General features: G+C 37.8%; 1 protein-coding gene, 1 non-coding gene and 1 pseudogene across 2 annotated transcripts in view; 1 reads left to right on the top strand and 2 right to left on the bottom strand.

The window, feature by feature from the left end:
• Positions 1-1,010: 1,010 nt before the first annotated feature.
• On the bottom strand, positions 1,011-5,487 carry LOC104907688 (cellulose synthase-like protein D1; annotated as a pseudogene).
• Positions 5,488-8,081: 2,594 nt separating this feature from the next.
• LOC104907679 (transcription factor FAMA) lies at positions 8,082-11,004 on the top strand. Its single transcript, XM_057394313.1, is given in 6 exon segments — positions 8,082-8,828; positions 8,962-9,984; positions 10,071-10,275; positions 10,278-10,314; positions 10,370-10,586; positions 10,693-11,004. Coding segments are annotated over 6 exon segments (1,599 nt in total). The 5' UTR covers positions 8,082-8,804; the 3' UTR covers positions 10,786-11,004.
• A 243-nt stretch (positions 11,005-11,247) lies between these two features.
• Positions 11,248-18,335, bottom strand: part of LOC104907687 (uncharacterized) — a 60,382-nt gene continuing 53,294 nt past the window's right edge. Inside the window, exons 3-7 of the transcript XR_008968939.1 lie at positions 16,725-16,899; positions 16,525-16,641; positions 15,462-15,506; positions 14,763-14,890; positions 11,248-12,220 (exon numbers count right to left, since the gene is read on the bottom strand). This is a non-coding gene — a transcript (uncharacterized LOC104907687). The remainder of the gene's footprint in view (positions 12,221-14,762; positions 14,891-15,461; positions 15,507-16,524; positions 16,642-16,724; positions 16,900-18,335) is intronic.

The raw sequence follows: 18,335 nt of genomic DNA, 5'->3' as shown, positions 1-18,335 counted from the left end.
CCTTCATAAGCATGAGGACTTTTAGGACACTTGTCTTGATTCACATCAGCAGCTAAAAGCCAAAGGTAATTGCGACAACAAATCAACAAAGAGAGAACAGTATAATGAGAAAAGTGATTCTAATGACGCACATACATTATTCCTTATGACTACTTTTTTTTTTTTTTTTTACTAGAGAGCCGAATCGATGATCCCATGATTTCTTGGAATAGGGAGGAAAGCTCTAACCAAGTGAGCTATCCCTCACTCTCCTTATAACTACTATAACCATGAATGCTCTTGCTATAGGACCCAAGGATTGCTCACTTGAGTTGTGAATCTAACAATAAATGCTAGAAATTTAAAGTAAAGTAACTAATAGAGAAGACATATTACTATGGTTTGGTCAATGTGACCTGCATCTACATTTAAAGCTTGGAGCCTTTTGCATCTCAACTTCAATGAGGGGGTGAGAATTACAGAGGGAAAAGAAAAAGGAAAGAGATACGCTATTGTGTGCTACAAAGTCAATCTTAGCGTTTTTGAAACATACAAGGAGCCTTTTTATACAAGTGATCTATAGAGCATTGGTAGAACTATGAAGTAAACCTATTCTGCTAGTGGTTGTCATGGTATATCGAAGTAATTTCTCACTTTAGTTTGGTCAGATGATGATAATTGGAATATCTTTCCCATGAAAAATCAGTTGGTTAATGACCTCCAAAATTTGTACATCCATAGCGGTTGCATACTTGCATATGGGATCGGATCCCTTCATCGCAATTAAGAACTCGTTATTTAACATGAAAGTTAATAAATGATGGAACTAATATGTCATATTTTAAAATTTAAATAAAAGATCTATAAATATTAGAATATCATTACAAGTTTTGTTTTTGTAAAAAAACTATTATTAGAAATTAAATAACTAACATCGACTTCATAAATTACGCATAATAAAATTAGTTATTTTACAGCTAAAAAAATAATATTTGATTGTAACGAATTAACACAATGATATATATTTGACTTCAAACTTGGACACCACCGCTAGATACACTAACATTACCTTGTGGAGGGCTGATAGTAATCCAAAGTAAAGATACAGTAATAGAAACTAATCCAGACCAAACCCATACTATAGTAGGCACCCTTCCTTTCCTACCCATGAGGCCCTTTGCAAATGGGTACATGTGAGCCAACACCCAAAGGCTAAAAAAGCAACCACCCAAAAATTTATTCCATTCTGGGATGACACTATACACTGTTTTAGAGAAGCCGATGACAAGTGCAACCAAGTTAATGACAATAATGGTGAGGGGCATACAAAAAAGACTAGTCCATTTGACAACATAAAGATCCGCATAAACATCATCCTCATCTTCAGAATTGGACTTAGAAGTTAAGGTGAATGAGATTTCAACCCCTGCAATAACTTTGAGGAGGCCTTGTAAGACAGCAGCAAAGTGGGCACTAGTACCTCCAATGACCCAAAATTGCTCGTTACGCCACCACTCCTCAAGGCCAATCCCAGACCATTTGACCTCAAGAAGAGAAAGAAGCATAAGACAAACTGTTATAGTAAGAAGGTAGCTAAGAAAAGGAACACTCAAGCCTTGTACGATGAATTTGCCTGAGAAAAGGGACAAAGCAGGTAAAAAGCAATAAACAACTAGAAACACGGAAGTGAAAGGGTAGATTCCCACATTGAGATATGTCATACGTTGTAGAAATTTAAGGCGTCTAGTTGCTATCATAGGATTGTTTCGTGAGAAGAAAATTTCTACTGAACCAGTGGCCCAACGTAAGACTTGGTGTAAGCAATCTGTGAGGTTGATGGGTGCTGTTCCTCGAAAAGCATCACGCTTTTGTTATGCAATAAACAGAACGCCACCCACGATTATGCATCCTATATCCGGTCACCACATCTTCCGTCACTGATCCATATATCCAACCAATCCTTGCTCCCCATTCTGTATTATCTTCATACCTACATACATGTATATTCATGACATATTTACAACATACTAACATAGGCAAAAGGTATAGAAAAGAATTCAACCGACAAAAAAAAAAAGAATTACCAGCAAGAAATAACAGCAACTGCTTCTGCAACTGTGGGTGCATCAAGTGGAGGACGATGATGTATTAAAGCACCTGGAGGGCGACCATTTTTCACAGATATATGATCCACTAAGGGTCGTCCTTGGAACTCGGCCACAAATATGGAGTCAGTAAATACAGATGAGTTCCAAACTTTTTAGGAAGTTCTAAATCAGGATGTGATGCCAAATTTTGTGTATCAGACATATCCTCTTCTTGATCAGAGTGTTCTTGGATCGTTCTTGTTGTTGGTTGCTTATATTGCCCAAACATTCTTGTATACTCATTTGCCCTTGGGGGGTCAAAACCATAAAGTGCATATCGTCAAAACATGCAGCCGGTTCCTACATAAACAGGACCTTGAAGACCATCCAAAGCTCGCATATTTCCGTCAAGGATGCAAAGCACCTGGAGTAAGTTATAAGTCGTGTATGACCTCCTAGGAAGTTTTCAGCGATTAATATGACCGGCCCAAAAACGACCGAAATTGAAGGCTATAAGTCACGCTTTTGGACGTCTCAGGGTCCCGTGCAGCGAAGCTTGTAGGATGCCTTGTAGGGACAGGGGACAATATATTAAGGACTCCCACTTATTTGAACGGGCATAGGAACGACATTTACGACCAATTCGTGGCGATTTAATGGGTGATCCGAAAAATCATAAATGGGTCATTTGGTGGCATTCTGGTGAAATGCAAAGGATGCAAAGCACCCGGAGTATGTTAGAATTCGTGCATGAACTCCTAGGAAGTTTTCAGTGAAAAATATGACCGGACCGAAATGAGCCCAAAAACGGCTGAAAGTGAAGACTACAAGTCACGCGTTTGGACGTCTCCGGGGCCCATGTTTCGAAGCTTGTAGGATGTCTTGTGGGGACATGGGACGGTATATTACGGACTTCGACGGCTTTGAACGGATATAGGAACGACATTTACAACCGATTCGGGGCCATTTGATGGGTGTTCCGGAAAATCATAAATGGGTCATTTGGTGGCATTCTGGTGAAATTCAAAGGAGGCAAAGCAGCCGAAGTAAGTTATAAGTCATGCATGAGCTCCTAGCAAGTTTTTAGAGAAAAAAAATGACGGGACGTAAATGAGCCCGAAAACGACCAAAATCGAAGGTTATAAGTCACGCTTTTGGACGTCTCCGGGGGCCGTGCATCGAGGGTCGTTGGATGCCTTGTGGGGACATGGGACGGTATATTAAGGACTCCCAAGGCTTTGAACGGACATAGGAACGACTTTACGACCAATTCGTGGCGATTTAATAGGTGATCCGATAAATTATAAATAGGTCATTTGGTGGCATTCTGGTGAAATGCAAAGGATGCAAAGGATGCAAAGCGCCCTGAGTATGTTAGAAGTCGTGCATGAACTCCTAGGAAGTTTTCAGCGAAAAAATATGACCGGACCCAAATGTGCCCAAAAACGGCCGAAATTTAAGGCTATAAGTCACGCTTTTGGACGTTTCCTAGGCCCGTGTTTCGAATCTTTTAGGATGCCTGTGGGGACATGGGACGGTATACTGCGGACTTCGACGAGTTTGAACGGACATACGAACGACATTTACAACCAATTCGGGGCCATTTAATGGGTGATCCGGAAAATCATAAAAGGGTCATTTGGTGACATTCTGGTGAAATGCTAATGATGCAAAGCACCCGTAGTACGTTATAAGTCTTGCATGACCTCTTAGGAAGTTTCCAACGAAAAATATGATCGGACCCGAATGAGCCGAAAAAGGCCGAAATTGAAGGCTATAAGTCACGCTTTTGGACGTCTCCGGTGTCCGTACATCGGAGATCGTAGGCTGCCTTGTGGGGACATGGGACTGTATATTAAGGACTCCCACGGCTTTAAACGGACATTGAAATGACATTTAGGACCAATTTGTGGCGATTTAATGGGTGTTACCAAAAATCATAAATGGGACATTTGGTGGCATTCGGTGAAATGCAAAGCACCCGGACTACGTTATAAGTCGTGCATGAACTCCTAGGAAGTTTTCAGAGATAAATATGACCGGCCCCAAATGAGCCCAAAAACGGCCGAAATTGAAGCCTATAAGTCACGCTTTTGGACGTCTCCAGAGCCCGTATTTCGAAGCTTGTAGGTTGCCTTGTGGGGACATGCGACGGTATATTAAGGACTCCCAAGGCTTTTTACGGACATGGGAACAACATTTACGACCAATTCGCGGCGATTCAATGGGTGATCCAGAAAATCACAAATGGGTCATTTGGTGGCATTCTGGTGAAATGCTAAGGATGCAAAGCACCCAGAGTATTTTATAAGTCGTACATGAACTCCTAGGAAGTTTTCAGCGAAAAATATGTCCGGACCCAAATGAACCCAAAAACGGCCGAAATTGAAGGCTTTTGGACGTCTTTGGGGACCGTGTTTCGAAGCTTGTAGGATTACTTGTGGGGACATTGTACAGTATATAAAGGACTTCGACGACTTTGAACGGACATAGGAAGGACATTTACATTAAATTCGGGACATTTAATGGGTGTTTCGGAAAATCATAAATGGGTCATTTGGTGGCATTCTGGTGAAATTCAAAGGATGCGAAGCACCAAGAGTAAGTTATAAGTCATGCATGATCTCCTAGGAAGTTTTCAGCAAAAAAAATGACCGGACGCAAATGAGCCTGAAAAGGCCGAAATTGAAGGTTATAAGTCACACTTTTAGATGTCTCCTGGGGACATGGGACGGTATATTAAGGACTTCGACGATTTTGAACGGACATAGGAACGACATTTACAACCAATTCGGAGCCATTTAATGGGTGTTCCGGAAAATCATAAATGGGTCATTTGGTGGCATCCTGCTGAAATGCAAAGGACGCAAAGCACATGGAGTACGTTATAAGTCATGCATGAACTCCTAGGAAGTTTTCAGCGAAAAACCAGACCAAAATGAGCCCAAAATCGACCGAAATTGAAGGATATAAGTTACGCTTTTGGACGTCTCCAGGGCCCATGCTTCGAAGCTTGTAGGACGCCTTATGGGGACATGAGACGGTATACTAAGGACTCCCACGACTTTCAACGGACATAAGAATGACATTTACGACCAATTCGTGGCGATTTAATGGGTGTTCCGGAAAATCATAAATGGGTCCTTTGGTGGCATTCTGGTGAACTTAAAAGGATGCATAGCACCTGGAGTAAGTTATAAGTCGTGCATGACCTCCTAGGAAGTTTTCAGCGAAAAAATGACCGGACGCAAATGAGCTAAAAAACGACCGAAATTGAAGGTTATAAGTCACACTTTTGGACGTCTCCAAGGCCGTACATCGATGGCCGTAGGATTCCTTGTGCGGATATGGGACGGTATATTAAGGACTCCCACGACTTTGAACATACATAGGAACGACATTTACGACCATTTTGGGCCATTCTGTGGTTGCAACGAAAAATCATAAATGAGTTATTAGTTGGCATTATGCTGAAATGAAGAAGGTGCGAAGCACCCTGAGTACGTTGTAAGTCATGCCTAAACTCCTATGAAGTTTTGGGCGAAAAATATGACCGGGCCCGAAGGACCCCAAAAACGGCCGAAATGGATGTTTATAAGTCACACTTTTGGACGTCCTCAGGACCCGTGCACCAAAGGTCGTGGGATGCCTTGCGGGACATGGGAGGTTATATATATCAAGGACTCCCACGGCTTTGAACGGCCATGGAAACGACACTTACGACCATTTCGTGACCATTTAGGCACTCTCGCTCCTCATATATTGAGGTTATGAGTTTAGATGGCATTCCTCTTCACTTTAAGTCATTAGTAATTTAGACAACAGTAAACCATTATCACATAGGCCTAGGCACAATATTTCTTTTATTATCTTACTTTAAGTGGTCAAGTAAGAACAACCTTACTTAATCTTTAATTACTGAACAAAGTGACATCTAGCCATAGAACATGCTTAAAGGAACAAATTAAACCATGCTTCCTTCTTAAACATAACCTCTAAACATAAGCTCATGCTTCCTTCTTAAACATAACCTCTAAACATAAGCTCCGTATCAAAAATTCATAAAATCATGCCAAGACTACTTATAATTCATGCCTATATTGTACAAAGTAATAATCCAAAATCAGAAAACATGTAAACTCATAACACGATCATGAACTATATATTTCCACACAACAAATCATACAATTCCAGTTCCTGAGCGTGATTCTGTATTCGAATAAGCTAAAGAAGAACTAATTTAAATATCTCCCATGTATTATTACTTCCTAAACAAAACCCTAAACACGTATGTACCTCTTGAACAAAATGATCTAAATATTCCAATTTATGAACACATAAAATATCAATTAAATTTGTGTATAATCAATAATGTAAAATGGAACGTTTTTTTTTAAGCTTATAATGAAAAAGCGTTCTCAAATATGTAAACAGATTGCCCATTTTAATTCAGTCTTAATAATCCTGCTAGTTCTCTCCTTGTAAATTTTAAACATCATGTTCATTTTGACCACAAATCCACAATAAATCAACAACCACGTACGCCCATATAGGTATGTACGCGTTGGCCATAGTAGTTTCACGCATATCATGATATAGGTTGAATAAGCTAAGGCGCAGGAGGAGAATTCAAATTTTGGTATAATAACAAGTTGGATTATATATATGTATGATAAATTTGAAATATTGTTTACTTTCTATAAAAAAGGAAAAAGGTTGATGAATGTAAAAGGAAGAGCTAGGGTGTAAGTGGTCAACTAAGAGAGAAAGAAAGGCAAAGCGTTTAATTAGGATCATGAAAAAGCAAGCATGCATGAAAGAGGTGGTTAAGGTAAAAGGAAGAGCGTTGCTGCCTGTTGGGCTGTGATTGTGAATGTGATCCTCATTAATTAAAATCATGAAAAAGCAAAGCCTCATCATCTCATTTTTTTTCTGGATAGTCTTTAGATCGAGTTTGAATTCTCAGACTCACTTGATGTGTTGAATCTAGGGCCGAACAACATTATCCGAAAATCCAAAGAACAGTTTCGAATAATTGAATACCAAGACAATAAAACTTATCGGATCAAGTATCCGGTCTCAAATATAAGTTATCAGATTGAATATTGAGGCCTTTTAAATTAATATTGGGTAATCATCAAATTGAACGAATTTGAAGACTTGCATTTAAATATATAAAAATTCCACGAGTTAAATAACTGAGACAAAAAAAATTTCCTCTTTGAATAAGGGGTCACTTTATAATTTGAGTAATAATGATCGTCCTAGTAATGTAGTGGAAATCATATGGTAACATTGCTATTTAGTATTTAATAATATTATAACAACTAAATTAATAGAGTCTAAATTTTCAAATTTGGATATTATAAAATTAGCTTGCAATAAAATTTGAACTCGTGACCTCTTGCTATTGTACATGAGATAATCATCTTAAGCAACTTTTAATCATGCTTTAAGTGTCCACATTATTGTATTTGTGCCTTTTAAATGTTGATTTTTCCTTAATATATTTTAATGGGAATGAAAAAAATATATATATCAAGTTCGAAAAACAGTATCAACTCGGAGCAACACCCAAATCCAAATATTAGTTAGTTATCGACAAAGGGGTAGATGAGGGTGTGCAAGGAGCCCAACAGCACAGGGCCCCCAAAATTATAAAGGCCCGAAAATATATTATTTTGAAAATTTTACTTCATATTTGAAGAAATCACCCTTGTTTCCGACCCTTAATAAATTTGTCAAATCCAAATACTAGTTAGTTATCGAATACCCGTACCAATTATGATTGGTCCGGATACTCGACTAATGCTAAGCGCTAGTTGAATCACTTTGAATTTTTTTTATTTATTGTTTGAATAGGTAAACAACGGGAAAGGCCTGTTGATCTGGGCTGCCTCTCAACCAGCCCATGAAATTGATTACTTAGCGTCCTTTCTAACTTTAATTGTATTATATCGATTATCGAATATACAAGCAATTAATGTTTGCGTTGCATGTGATTCTATATATGTTTGGTAGTATTATTTGGGTGGTGGACTCACGACTTTTGCTGTCAGTGTCTTGAGCCTTGTGGAGTTGTGGTGTAAAAACAATACAAGTATTTGTTCTGCAATTCTGCAAAGGCTCCTTAGTCCTTCCCCTTCCCCATCTCATTATCTTCATTACCATTATCTGATCTCTTCATTACCATTATCTGATCTCCTAATAAGTTCTTAATATCCCAGCAAATTACATTAATTTCTTCAAGTTTGCACGCATTTGACTATATATACATATATATATATATACAAGTCATACAAAACAATAGAGTATATTGTATTTATATACTCAATTTCCTTTTTGTTCATATAAAAAACGAAATAATTTTCGCACTGTTTCATCTCATATTTCCATCTCTGTAATAGATCTATTATCTTATTGCATTGGTACGTAAATGGTAACTAGCCAGATCTCCTAGAGTGTATATAGATTGCTAACGTTATCCAAGAGGTATATGTATATATACATTTTTAGGAGTGGACAAAACCTAGATTAAGCCAACAGAAAGCAGAGATCACACCTGGCCTACAAATACACTAGATAGAAGTTGCATTTCCATGAAATAATAATATTCATATATATATTTACAATTGTCTGTATATGAATATCGAACGCAGTTCAAACCCAAAGCAAAACCGTATTACTGACACTAGTAGCTAGCCAGCTAGGAGTGGAGTATATATTAATAGAAGTCAGATGCAGAAAGAAGAAAACTACACGGTAGGATTATTTGTCAAAAACAAAATTTGCATGTTTGTAATTTTCTTGTACTCAAGCTACTCACTCTATCACCATCATCATCATGATGTTGTTTACAATTACTGGGTACGCTATAACTCCACTATTTGTACAGGGGGCCTCCGAATATGAAGCAGGAGGGAGATTTGGCATCGCCAACGATGTGGACAACTCTTCTGTTGCTCCTAATCCCACATATCATCATCATCATCAAGGTGGACCTGGTCCATTGCTGTCTTATCATCAACCTGAAGCTGAAGCTGAAGTTCAAGGTCAAGGTGACAACCACATAATTCATGGGAGCGGATCAGGATCAGGATCAGGATCAGTTATGGTGGATTACATGCTACACGACCCGATCAACAATGCCATCCCATCAAGAACAGCTTATCATCATCATCATCATCATCATGAACAGCCCATAAACTGTGTTAGTGGAAGAGGTTATGCAGATAGGACCGGCCTCAGCTTCGCAGATGTTATGCAGTTTGCAGATTTTGGGCCAAAGTTGGGACTTAACCGTTTCCAACAACATCAGCAGGATGATGAGAGCACCAAAACCAACACCATGATCCCCGGGAATGGGATCGACCCTGTTTATTTTCTCAAATTTCCTGTGCTTGGGAACTCTGGCAATACTCGTAGTATTCATGATGATAGAAATCATAGTATTACTGACAGAGAGGGAGGCTTTGGTGATCCTCTAGAGGACCTTAGAGAATATAGCTACGACCATCAACAAGAAGATGCTTCTGCTGCCGGTGTTTTGTTAACAGCAGGAACGTCCAATAACAGCCTTAGTAACTACACTAATCCGGTGCAGCTGGAGTTTCTGGGTAATACTCGTGATGTGAATGATCTTATGGACTTGAGCACTGGTGAGAAAAGCGGAGCCAACGTGGAACTGGAAGGAATGGAAGCAGGCGGAGAAGGTGCAGTAGCAGCAGCAGCAGCAATGGGACATAACAAGAGCAGCAGCAGCAGCAGCAAGAGGAAAAGGCCTCGAACCATCAAGACGAATGAGGAAGTGGAAAGCCAAAGGATGACTCATATTGCTGTTGAAAGGAACCGAAGGAAGCAAATGAACGAGCATCTACGCGTTTTAAGGTCTCTCATGCTCAGCTCCTACGTCCAAAGGGTACGTAACAACTAATCATATAGCTAGGAGTATAATAAATAGATATATACAAGCTTATTAATTTTCTTCTAATTGAATATATGTAGGGAGATCAAGCATCAATAATAGGAGGAGCAATAGAGTTTGTGAGAGAACTGGAGCAACTGCTACAATGTCTAGAGTCCCAGAAGAGGAGGAGACTGTATGGAGATCAAGGACGGCCAATTGCAATGGGTGACTCCAACTCTAACTCCTCCTCATCGACGACTGTCCTAGGAGTAGGGCTAGTTCAGCAAATGCCACAAGTACAACCACCATTAGCACTGGCTTTTACACCACCAAATCATCAGGGTCAGGATGATGATCAACTTAGACGACTTGTGGATCATCAGCTAGACCCTGACAGCTCTTTGCTTCCGGAAGAGACAGCTGAGAGCAAGTCTTGCATTGCAGACGTGGAAGTGAAGGTGTTAGGTTTTGATGCTTTAATAAAGATCCTCTCTCGCAGACGACCAGGACAGCTCATCAAGGCCATTGCTGCCCTTGAAGATCTTCACTTCACTATTCTCCACACGAACATCACTACCATTGAGCAAACTGTTCTTTATTCTTTCAATGTCAAGGTACTCTTTCCTTGCATTAATCTGATTTATTACAAACATACGTTTCTGCTTTCATGTTTTTGTTACTCAAAATCGCAGATCAATTAATATTTGATTTCTATTGTAGGTTGCTAATGAAGCAAGGTTCACTGCTGATGATATTGCTAGCTCAGTGCAGCAAATCTTTACGTTTATTCATTCCAACACGAATATCAATTAATACTGCTGTTGTTATGATGCCTTCTATTCAATATCGAACTTTTAGTTAATTATTTCTTGATAAATGCAAACATGTATACAACTCAGCTGATTAGGTACGAGTACGACCTGTGAAGATACGGTTAATTGATTGTACACATAGGAGTATTACTAGCTTGAAGTTGCATGATGGGATTGTGGTGTCAAGAATAGTACTATTCCATATTAGTATATTATGCTACATGAAGTGTTGCAGTAGTGTTCGAATATTTCTGAATTTTAATACTTTATCTGTTTCTATTTACTTGCAACAATTTGACTTTCACAATTGCCAATGCATAATTTCAACCGTCATTAAGTTTAATTACCAACAGATAAAAATTATTAAAAGTATATATTCGGAAAATATACATTCAGATGAATCTAACAAGATCCCACATGAATATGTTTTTCCTTAACTATAAATCACCAAACATAAAATAGGTAGAGTTGGTGAATAGTGTAAAAGTCAAACCGTTGCAAGTAAAAAGAAACGGAGGAAGTACAAGTAATAAGTTTAATTTCCAAGTTGTTACGCTTACAACTTATCAACAATGCACATGAACTCTCTAGGTTTCAGCTCCAAACGATGCAATGTCCAATGTGTGACTCAAAATTGGAGCAAAATAATTTCATATCCTAGTTAATAAACACAATATTTGAATTAATAATTATTCGTACAAGACAAACATGAAATGGCCACAGAAGAGAGAGAGACAGAAAAACAGAAGATTGCAAAAGACAATTGATGTAGGGATGCATATTAATGTCAAAATTGGAGCAAAAACTCCAGGCATATCACTGGTATAAGATAGACCTTGGAAGGTCAACGGATCTCGTACAACATTTCTGGCCAAAGAGGGGACGTTGACTTGTCAGAAATCAGAGGGTCCTATCTCCTCTTACCTTCTCGGCGGTATTAACTATTAACCTTGTCTTATCTTCTGTTTATTTGGCAGTATTAATCTCCAGTTTAACTCCCACTAATCCTTGTGGTCTATGCAGCCATTTATTAGAGTTAATCGTTGTGATTCGGTAAAAGTTCTGACATTTAAGTCTGAATCAATTTCCACTCATCTTACAAGAAATGTGCATCTGGTCTTTCAAGATAAGTTGTCTAGTAACATAACACTTGTTTATTTGTCTATTTTAAAAGAAAACATAACTTACGACAATAATATTTCCTACTAACATCATATAAGAAAGTAACCCTTTGAATCTCCTGCTTCTAAAAAAGCAACTTGCCAACTACTTCTTTCCTTCATTATTTCTTTAATTATCTTTCAACCATTCGTTTAGATACTTCCTCCGTTATGGAATAAATGAAACGCTTCTTTCTTTTATATGAGAGTTTTTTGAGAGAACAGTTTCATTTATTTCAGAGCGAAGAATTCTTCCATGAAAGCAGATGTATCAAGCTGCAAACAAAAATTCGAAGATTACAAACGCTTACTTTAACTCGAGAACACAGAATATCAAATAGGGAAGAGTCTATCAGAATGAATCATATACGAATGAAAGAGAAAAACATATATGTTACCCTCTAAAGAAAACAGAGAATTACTAGCTCAGAGTAGTAGTATGCTAAGCTTACTGTCCAAAGTTTATATCGCTGCAGAATCAGCAAGCTATAGTCAATTTCATAAAAAGCCAAGCCATGAGGCACAAGATGACGGATCATAGATCAACCCATAACAGGTTGAGCTGCAAGTTCAAGCTAGGAGAAGGGACGAGGAAAAGGAACTCGTAAAACCTGAGTCCAATAGATTTGATCCATCGCAAAATATTGAATGCAGCTTAATAACCCAAGATTACTGTTTTCACAACAAAATTCTAAAAAATTGAAGTCTACGATTCAGTTAGTGCCATCCTCTTTCTCCAATAATCCCCTCATATTCATTTGAGAATTAGAAGACGAGTTGGTGCTTTCACGAGTAAAGATTAGCAGTTCTTTGTTTTATAATTGCAACATTTGAGTTTCATGTTCATCAAGAGATAACTTGGACAATTAGTATCATTAATCCAACAACATATATCACGTTATAACATTTACCTAATACTTCCTCCATTCTTAAACACACGCTCCATTTGACTTGCAAACTTGCCAATGCAAAACTTTGACCATCATTATCTCGATTTGTTCATTATTAAAAATTATAAAAAAAATTATTTTGAAAATATACGTCGAAACAAATTCAACATCATCTTGTATGCTAACATTGCCTATTATATATCAATGTTGGCATATCAATATTGTAAAGTCAAAATGGTGCAACTATAAAAAAAGAAAAATGAAGTACAACAGAATTTTGTCCAGACTCAAAGGAGACGTGTGCTATCCTAGTTGGAAAACTTTATGCCCCCTACTCTTAATGTTTTAAATGTTTATTTCAGGTAATTTAGTATCTATAGTTCCTTATAGTTTATGATTCAAAGTATTGTTTGCTACTTGATCCCTTACTCTAGTGCTTGCTAAAAATCACCTGAAAACCCAATTTCCCACCTGGCACTAGCTCTTGATGGGCCATTTTGAGTATTGAGTATGAAGACATCACTAGGTAATTCCTGAAGTACCTTTTATTCTTAAAAAAAGGTAATTCTTAAAGTACAAACTAATGCTATTCAAGCCTTCTAAGAGCAACTTCAATGGTAAGCAAAATAAAGTTTGGCTTAAAGTGCCACCTAGATTTATCTAGCTAAATTATACTTTAAGCCAAAACACCTCCAATGGTTTAGCCAAACTCCATTTAGTTTGAGTAGGTCCCACTTGTCATTCATCTTTTGTATTTTATTTTTGACACAATACTCACTTATTATTAATTAGAACTAAATTGTAGATAAATTTTTAGTACATATAAAATTTATAAAAGAGTAAATAAAAACACAAATTGGAAAAAAGAAATTGTAAAAACATCGATTAAAAATTAATTAAAAATCTGAAAATATGCTTGAATTACAAAGCCATAAAATTTTTTGAAGAAAAAAACAACATGGCATATTTAGGAATTTAAACAACAATAACTAGGAATTTAAAAAACAACAATATCAACATGGCCCCACATCTTTTGCTTGGGCAAATTAGCTAACTTCAACCAAGTTGCTAAGCAAAATTTTTTTTTAGCAACATACTCCAATGGTTAAGCTAGTTGCCCCATATTTTTTTTAATTGCTAGCAAGTCCTTCACCCCAAACATTGGAGTTGCTCTAAACCTTGGAAACAAAACTGACATTCCAAGTACGACAAACATTCAAAAGGGAAAAAATATATAAACATTCCAAATTCCCGACCATTGTTGCCATTTTCAATCAATGCAAAATAGCCCCAACTTTTGGGAGGTACTCCGAAAGTGGCCTGGGTCGACCTTTCTTAGGGATTTCATATAGTTTCATCTCAATTCTAAAAAATTGTTGTACTAAAATAAATTTAAGAGCTTTTTCACCACCAAAATTCCTTTGCCTTACTGCCACACCACCAGCACAACAAATTCAACCACCAGATCTAAAACATCAGACCTCCATATCTATCTACCTCCATACCACTAATAAGCGATTAATGACCAAAAATTCGAGGTATTAATCAATGAAGGCATCAATTGAGACAAGAATTGTATTTTGAGTAGAGTCAGATAAAGTTGGGCACACAAGTGAATTATATGGGCATTTCTGATGAGGGTAAATTGGTGCAGCAGGCAGATTTTGGATGGAAGAGAATAAAGTTGGTGCAGCTAAGTGGTCAGTCTATTGCTCCACACATTAAATTCTCGACAAAACCCGAAACATATCTTAAGCTTCATAACAGCACAGGAATCTCACTCTCTCTATTTTAAACTCTAGAGATCAAGTGCACTTTACTGTTATTAAGATGATTCAACTAAAGATCACCAACCAATCTGCTTAACTGTACAATTTCAACCCAAATGGTATAGACTCCAAGACATATTAAGCCAGAAAGCTACTCACTGTAATAGTTCGTCTCTTCTTCCTGCCCTTGGCTGCATTCTTTTGACATGGTTGCATCCCACCGGAGCAATAGTGATCAATGCGCTCTAAAAGCCAGAAGTCCGTTGGGAAAAGATATCAGCATCACCCTGCACATGAAAATATAAGGGAAAGGAAATATATTTTTCTATATCAGATGAATATTAACTTCCCAACGTCCAAGAAAATAAAACTATAGAACTTCGAAAACCAACAAAATGGACATTACAAACTCTCTTAGTTTATCAAATGAAAGTGTATATTTGCCTATTCCATTGCACCAAAGGCATCTTTAACCTTACAAGTAATTGGACATAAATGAAACTGTTCATACTGTTAACTTTAAAGCGACAAGAAATACTAGTTCATCATCATAATACATCTAAGTCGAAAATTGTTATGCCATTATTGCAAGGCGCCAATGTTCATACATATACATAGGAATTTGTCAGATGATACGCATTATTCCGTTCCCCTATAACAGAGAGAATCAGGCACAGTAGTGCACCTTTCACCTTGCAAACAGCAAGATGCAGGTAGATTATCTTGTTATGCAACGTACGGGCTTTCCAACCTATCACCCCCGGAAGCCACCTTACCCTCTTAAAAAATTAAACCCAAAAAAATGGTACTTAAATGAACAATAAACTTCAAGAAAGAATAAATGAAAAAGAAGCAAACCTTTGCATCCAGGTAACTCTCATAATCTACGCTGTGGCCATGAACCTGAACAAAACCAGTAAGGAAGACTATCACTTGCTTTGCATCCAAAGCAAAGTACTGAGTCGGATAACTTGAAATTTTAGCTTTAATATTTTTAAGCCTTTTGACAAATGTAGATGCAATGACTTATCATAGATAGAGAGTAGCAGGTGCAATGATGCCAAAAACAACTATTTTTTTTGAAGCATACAAGGGTTGATTAGGGGGTGAAGACTGAAGGGGTCCATTGGGGGTCCAATTACCAGAAAGATGGAGAAATTGCAAACTGGTTCCAGGGAGCCAGTATGTAAAGAAACTATACTGGAAAGCAGTAATAGCAGTCTCTACAAATTTTAGATCTTCCTGACATGGTTAAGTGAGCTAATGACAAGATGGTTCACAAATATTACTCACCCATGTATATTTGTATGCATCACAAATAAGTTCAGGATAGAAGTACTAAAGTACGTCACTTTACTGAAAACCGGAGTCCAGAGCCAATAATGTGTTAAGGGCTCCGGTTTTGCCAATAATTCCTTAAGGGCTCTCATTGGCTCCGGTCAAAAATCGGAGCCACTTATTGGCTCTTACGCTAAGGGCTGCAGTAAATAAGTTATTTCCTATAGTGAAAATGCTTCAAACAACTAAATCATATACAAGCAAAATACTTTAGATCACTATATAACAACAATAAATCTGAAGATCAGTACACATATTGAAACAAGTCCCAATAACTGAAAGATACACCCGAATCAACATCGCATGCCAGCAAGAAGTCGAGAATCTAGAGCATTTTCATTCGCCAAAGCATAAAAGAAGTACAGTCAGTCTGTAACAGATAAATAGCGTAAATTGTCATCAGGAACTAAAACATAAAGGGAATACAGTTTTCCCTTTCAGTAGCAATGCAATCGAGATAACCTTGTAGCAGAATTAGCTTCACAGGGTTGTCAGATCTATGCATCCAAGTAATTCACAGTACAAGCAGATAATTAAAATTAGCCTGAATCTAAACCATAAATGGATCAATAGCAAGAAGTACCTTTGCTGAGACAAGCGGAGCCCTCACACCAGGTATCCTCACTTCAGGTAGGTAACTAAAATCTGAAGCAATCAACGACATTTTTGGCAGGGAACTATGTAAAGCCTCCATAAGTTTCTGCTAGCACATTACTAGCCACCTCAGCTTCATATAATCAGTAAAGCAGGATATGAAAAGGTTTGAATTTGAATTCTACTTACCAAACAGCCAGTTGGTAGCCAACACTGCTGAGGCTTAGGGAACACTTTAGATAAAATACTCCTTGCAACTGATGTCAGTCTATTTACCGAGCCATTGATATCCTCAGCCAATATCTCAATGCAAAGTTTAATTAATCGATCTTGTAATGGTCGGTACAACTCCACAGGAGCATCCCTACCAGTCAAAATAATCTTAGTCAATTTACCATTGGATTTAAGATTTATGGCTCACTACTTGACCACTTGACCATAAAGTCATGCGACCTAACATTATAGGATACAAACTTCAAGTAAGAGTGTGTGAATATGATTGTTAATCTTTGTCTACAAGCTATCTATATTTCTTTTTTTCATTTTTTTAAAAAGAAAAGAAATTACAAAGAGAAAGCTGCACAACTAATGAACTAAAGGACAAGTTCACAAGAATTCCATCAAAGAAGAAGCAAGGACAATTAGTCACGTCAAATCGGTATTATGGAGGGATCCATGCATTATCATTGCTAGGGTTCAATTATCTTTACTTGAATGAATCAAACTAGTATAAATCAAAGATCTCGCTTGCCTGTGTATCAATCATTACGGGTGTGCGTCATGGTGCACGGACAAGCGAAATCCTTCTTAGGCGTGCACGTGAGACAAAAGATTTAGGTGATTTTGTTCCCAGTAATGCACGGGCAAGTGGAATCTCGCTTGGGCGTGCTCCCTGGTGCATGGGCAAGCATAATTTTGATTGGTCCCGCAAAGAGAATATTCTTCAATACCATCATTCCTTCAACCCCAAAGCACTCAAACTCATATTCTCGCATCTGAAAACCGCCAACTAGACCATCTACGAACCATATTAACTTCTCTTAGTCACAATCGACCCCAAGCATCTAAAAAATCACATAAAAGAGCCAAAAGTATCTCAAAATAACACAATTATTCAAAAGAATTCTAAAATTATGCAATTAGATCTAAGATGCACTAAAAACTTCATGAAAATGGGACTTAATACCTACGCATATGCCACTAAAAATCAGCTTATCAAATATTGGACCCTTTTCTTTGGGGATGACGAACTGAGCATCATATGGGTAATGTTGTGGTGGAGGATTGCCTTTATGGTAGGTGGCCGTGAAGATTCTCCCTATGTGAGGTTATGTAGCTTGTACACCCTGACTTACTATTTTTCGTCGAGGGTAATGATACACTATGGTTACCGCCAGTTGATTCCTACATAGGACATTATTCCTCCTAAGATATATGGTCTAACCTGGAGAGGGATTAAGAAGTGGGAAAAATATTGAGGAGATCATCTTATCTAGTATACGTAGGAGAGGCTAGAATATGAGAAAGTGTTCAAGAGTTATATAGTGTGGATGCAGAAATCCTCTAGAGTGGCCAAGAAGTTATATTGGGGAATGGGAATGAGATGAGGAGGAAGCCAACTGTAACCCATCTATAAAAAGGAAATACCCAAAACTTGCTGCTAGAACTTTTTCTATGAAGGATCGTTTAGGGGCCAAGGTAGTGTGGTACCTGATTTTTTATTGTCTTGATTAAGGGTCTAAATCCCACGAAAGTCTCTCATTGGACTATGAGTTCTAGAAAACTTTGAAGTTGCCGCCC

The sequence above is a fragment of the Beta vulgaris genome, chromosome 4 (assembly GCF_026745355.1).
Source record: "Beta vulgaris subsp. vulgaris cultivar EL10 chromosome 4, EL10.2, whole genome shotgun sequence".
In the NCBI taxonomy this organism is placed as follows: Eukaryota; Viridiplantae; Streptophyta; class Magnoliopsida; order Caryophyllales; family Amaranthaceae; genus Beta; species Beta vulgaris.
Note: the sequence above shows the minus strand (reverse complement) of the source record. Positions and strands in the feature narration are given on the sequence as shown.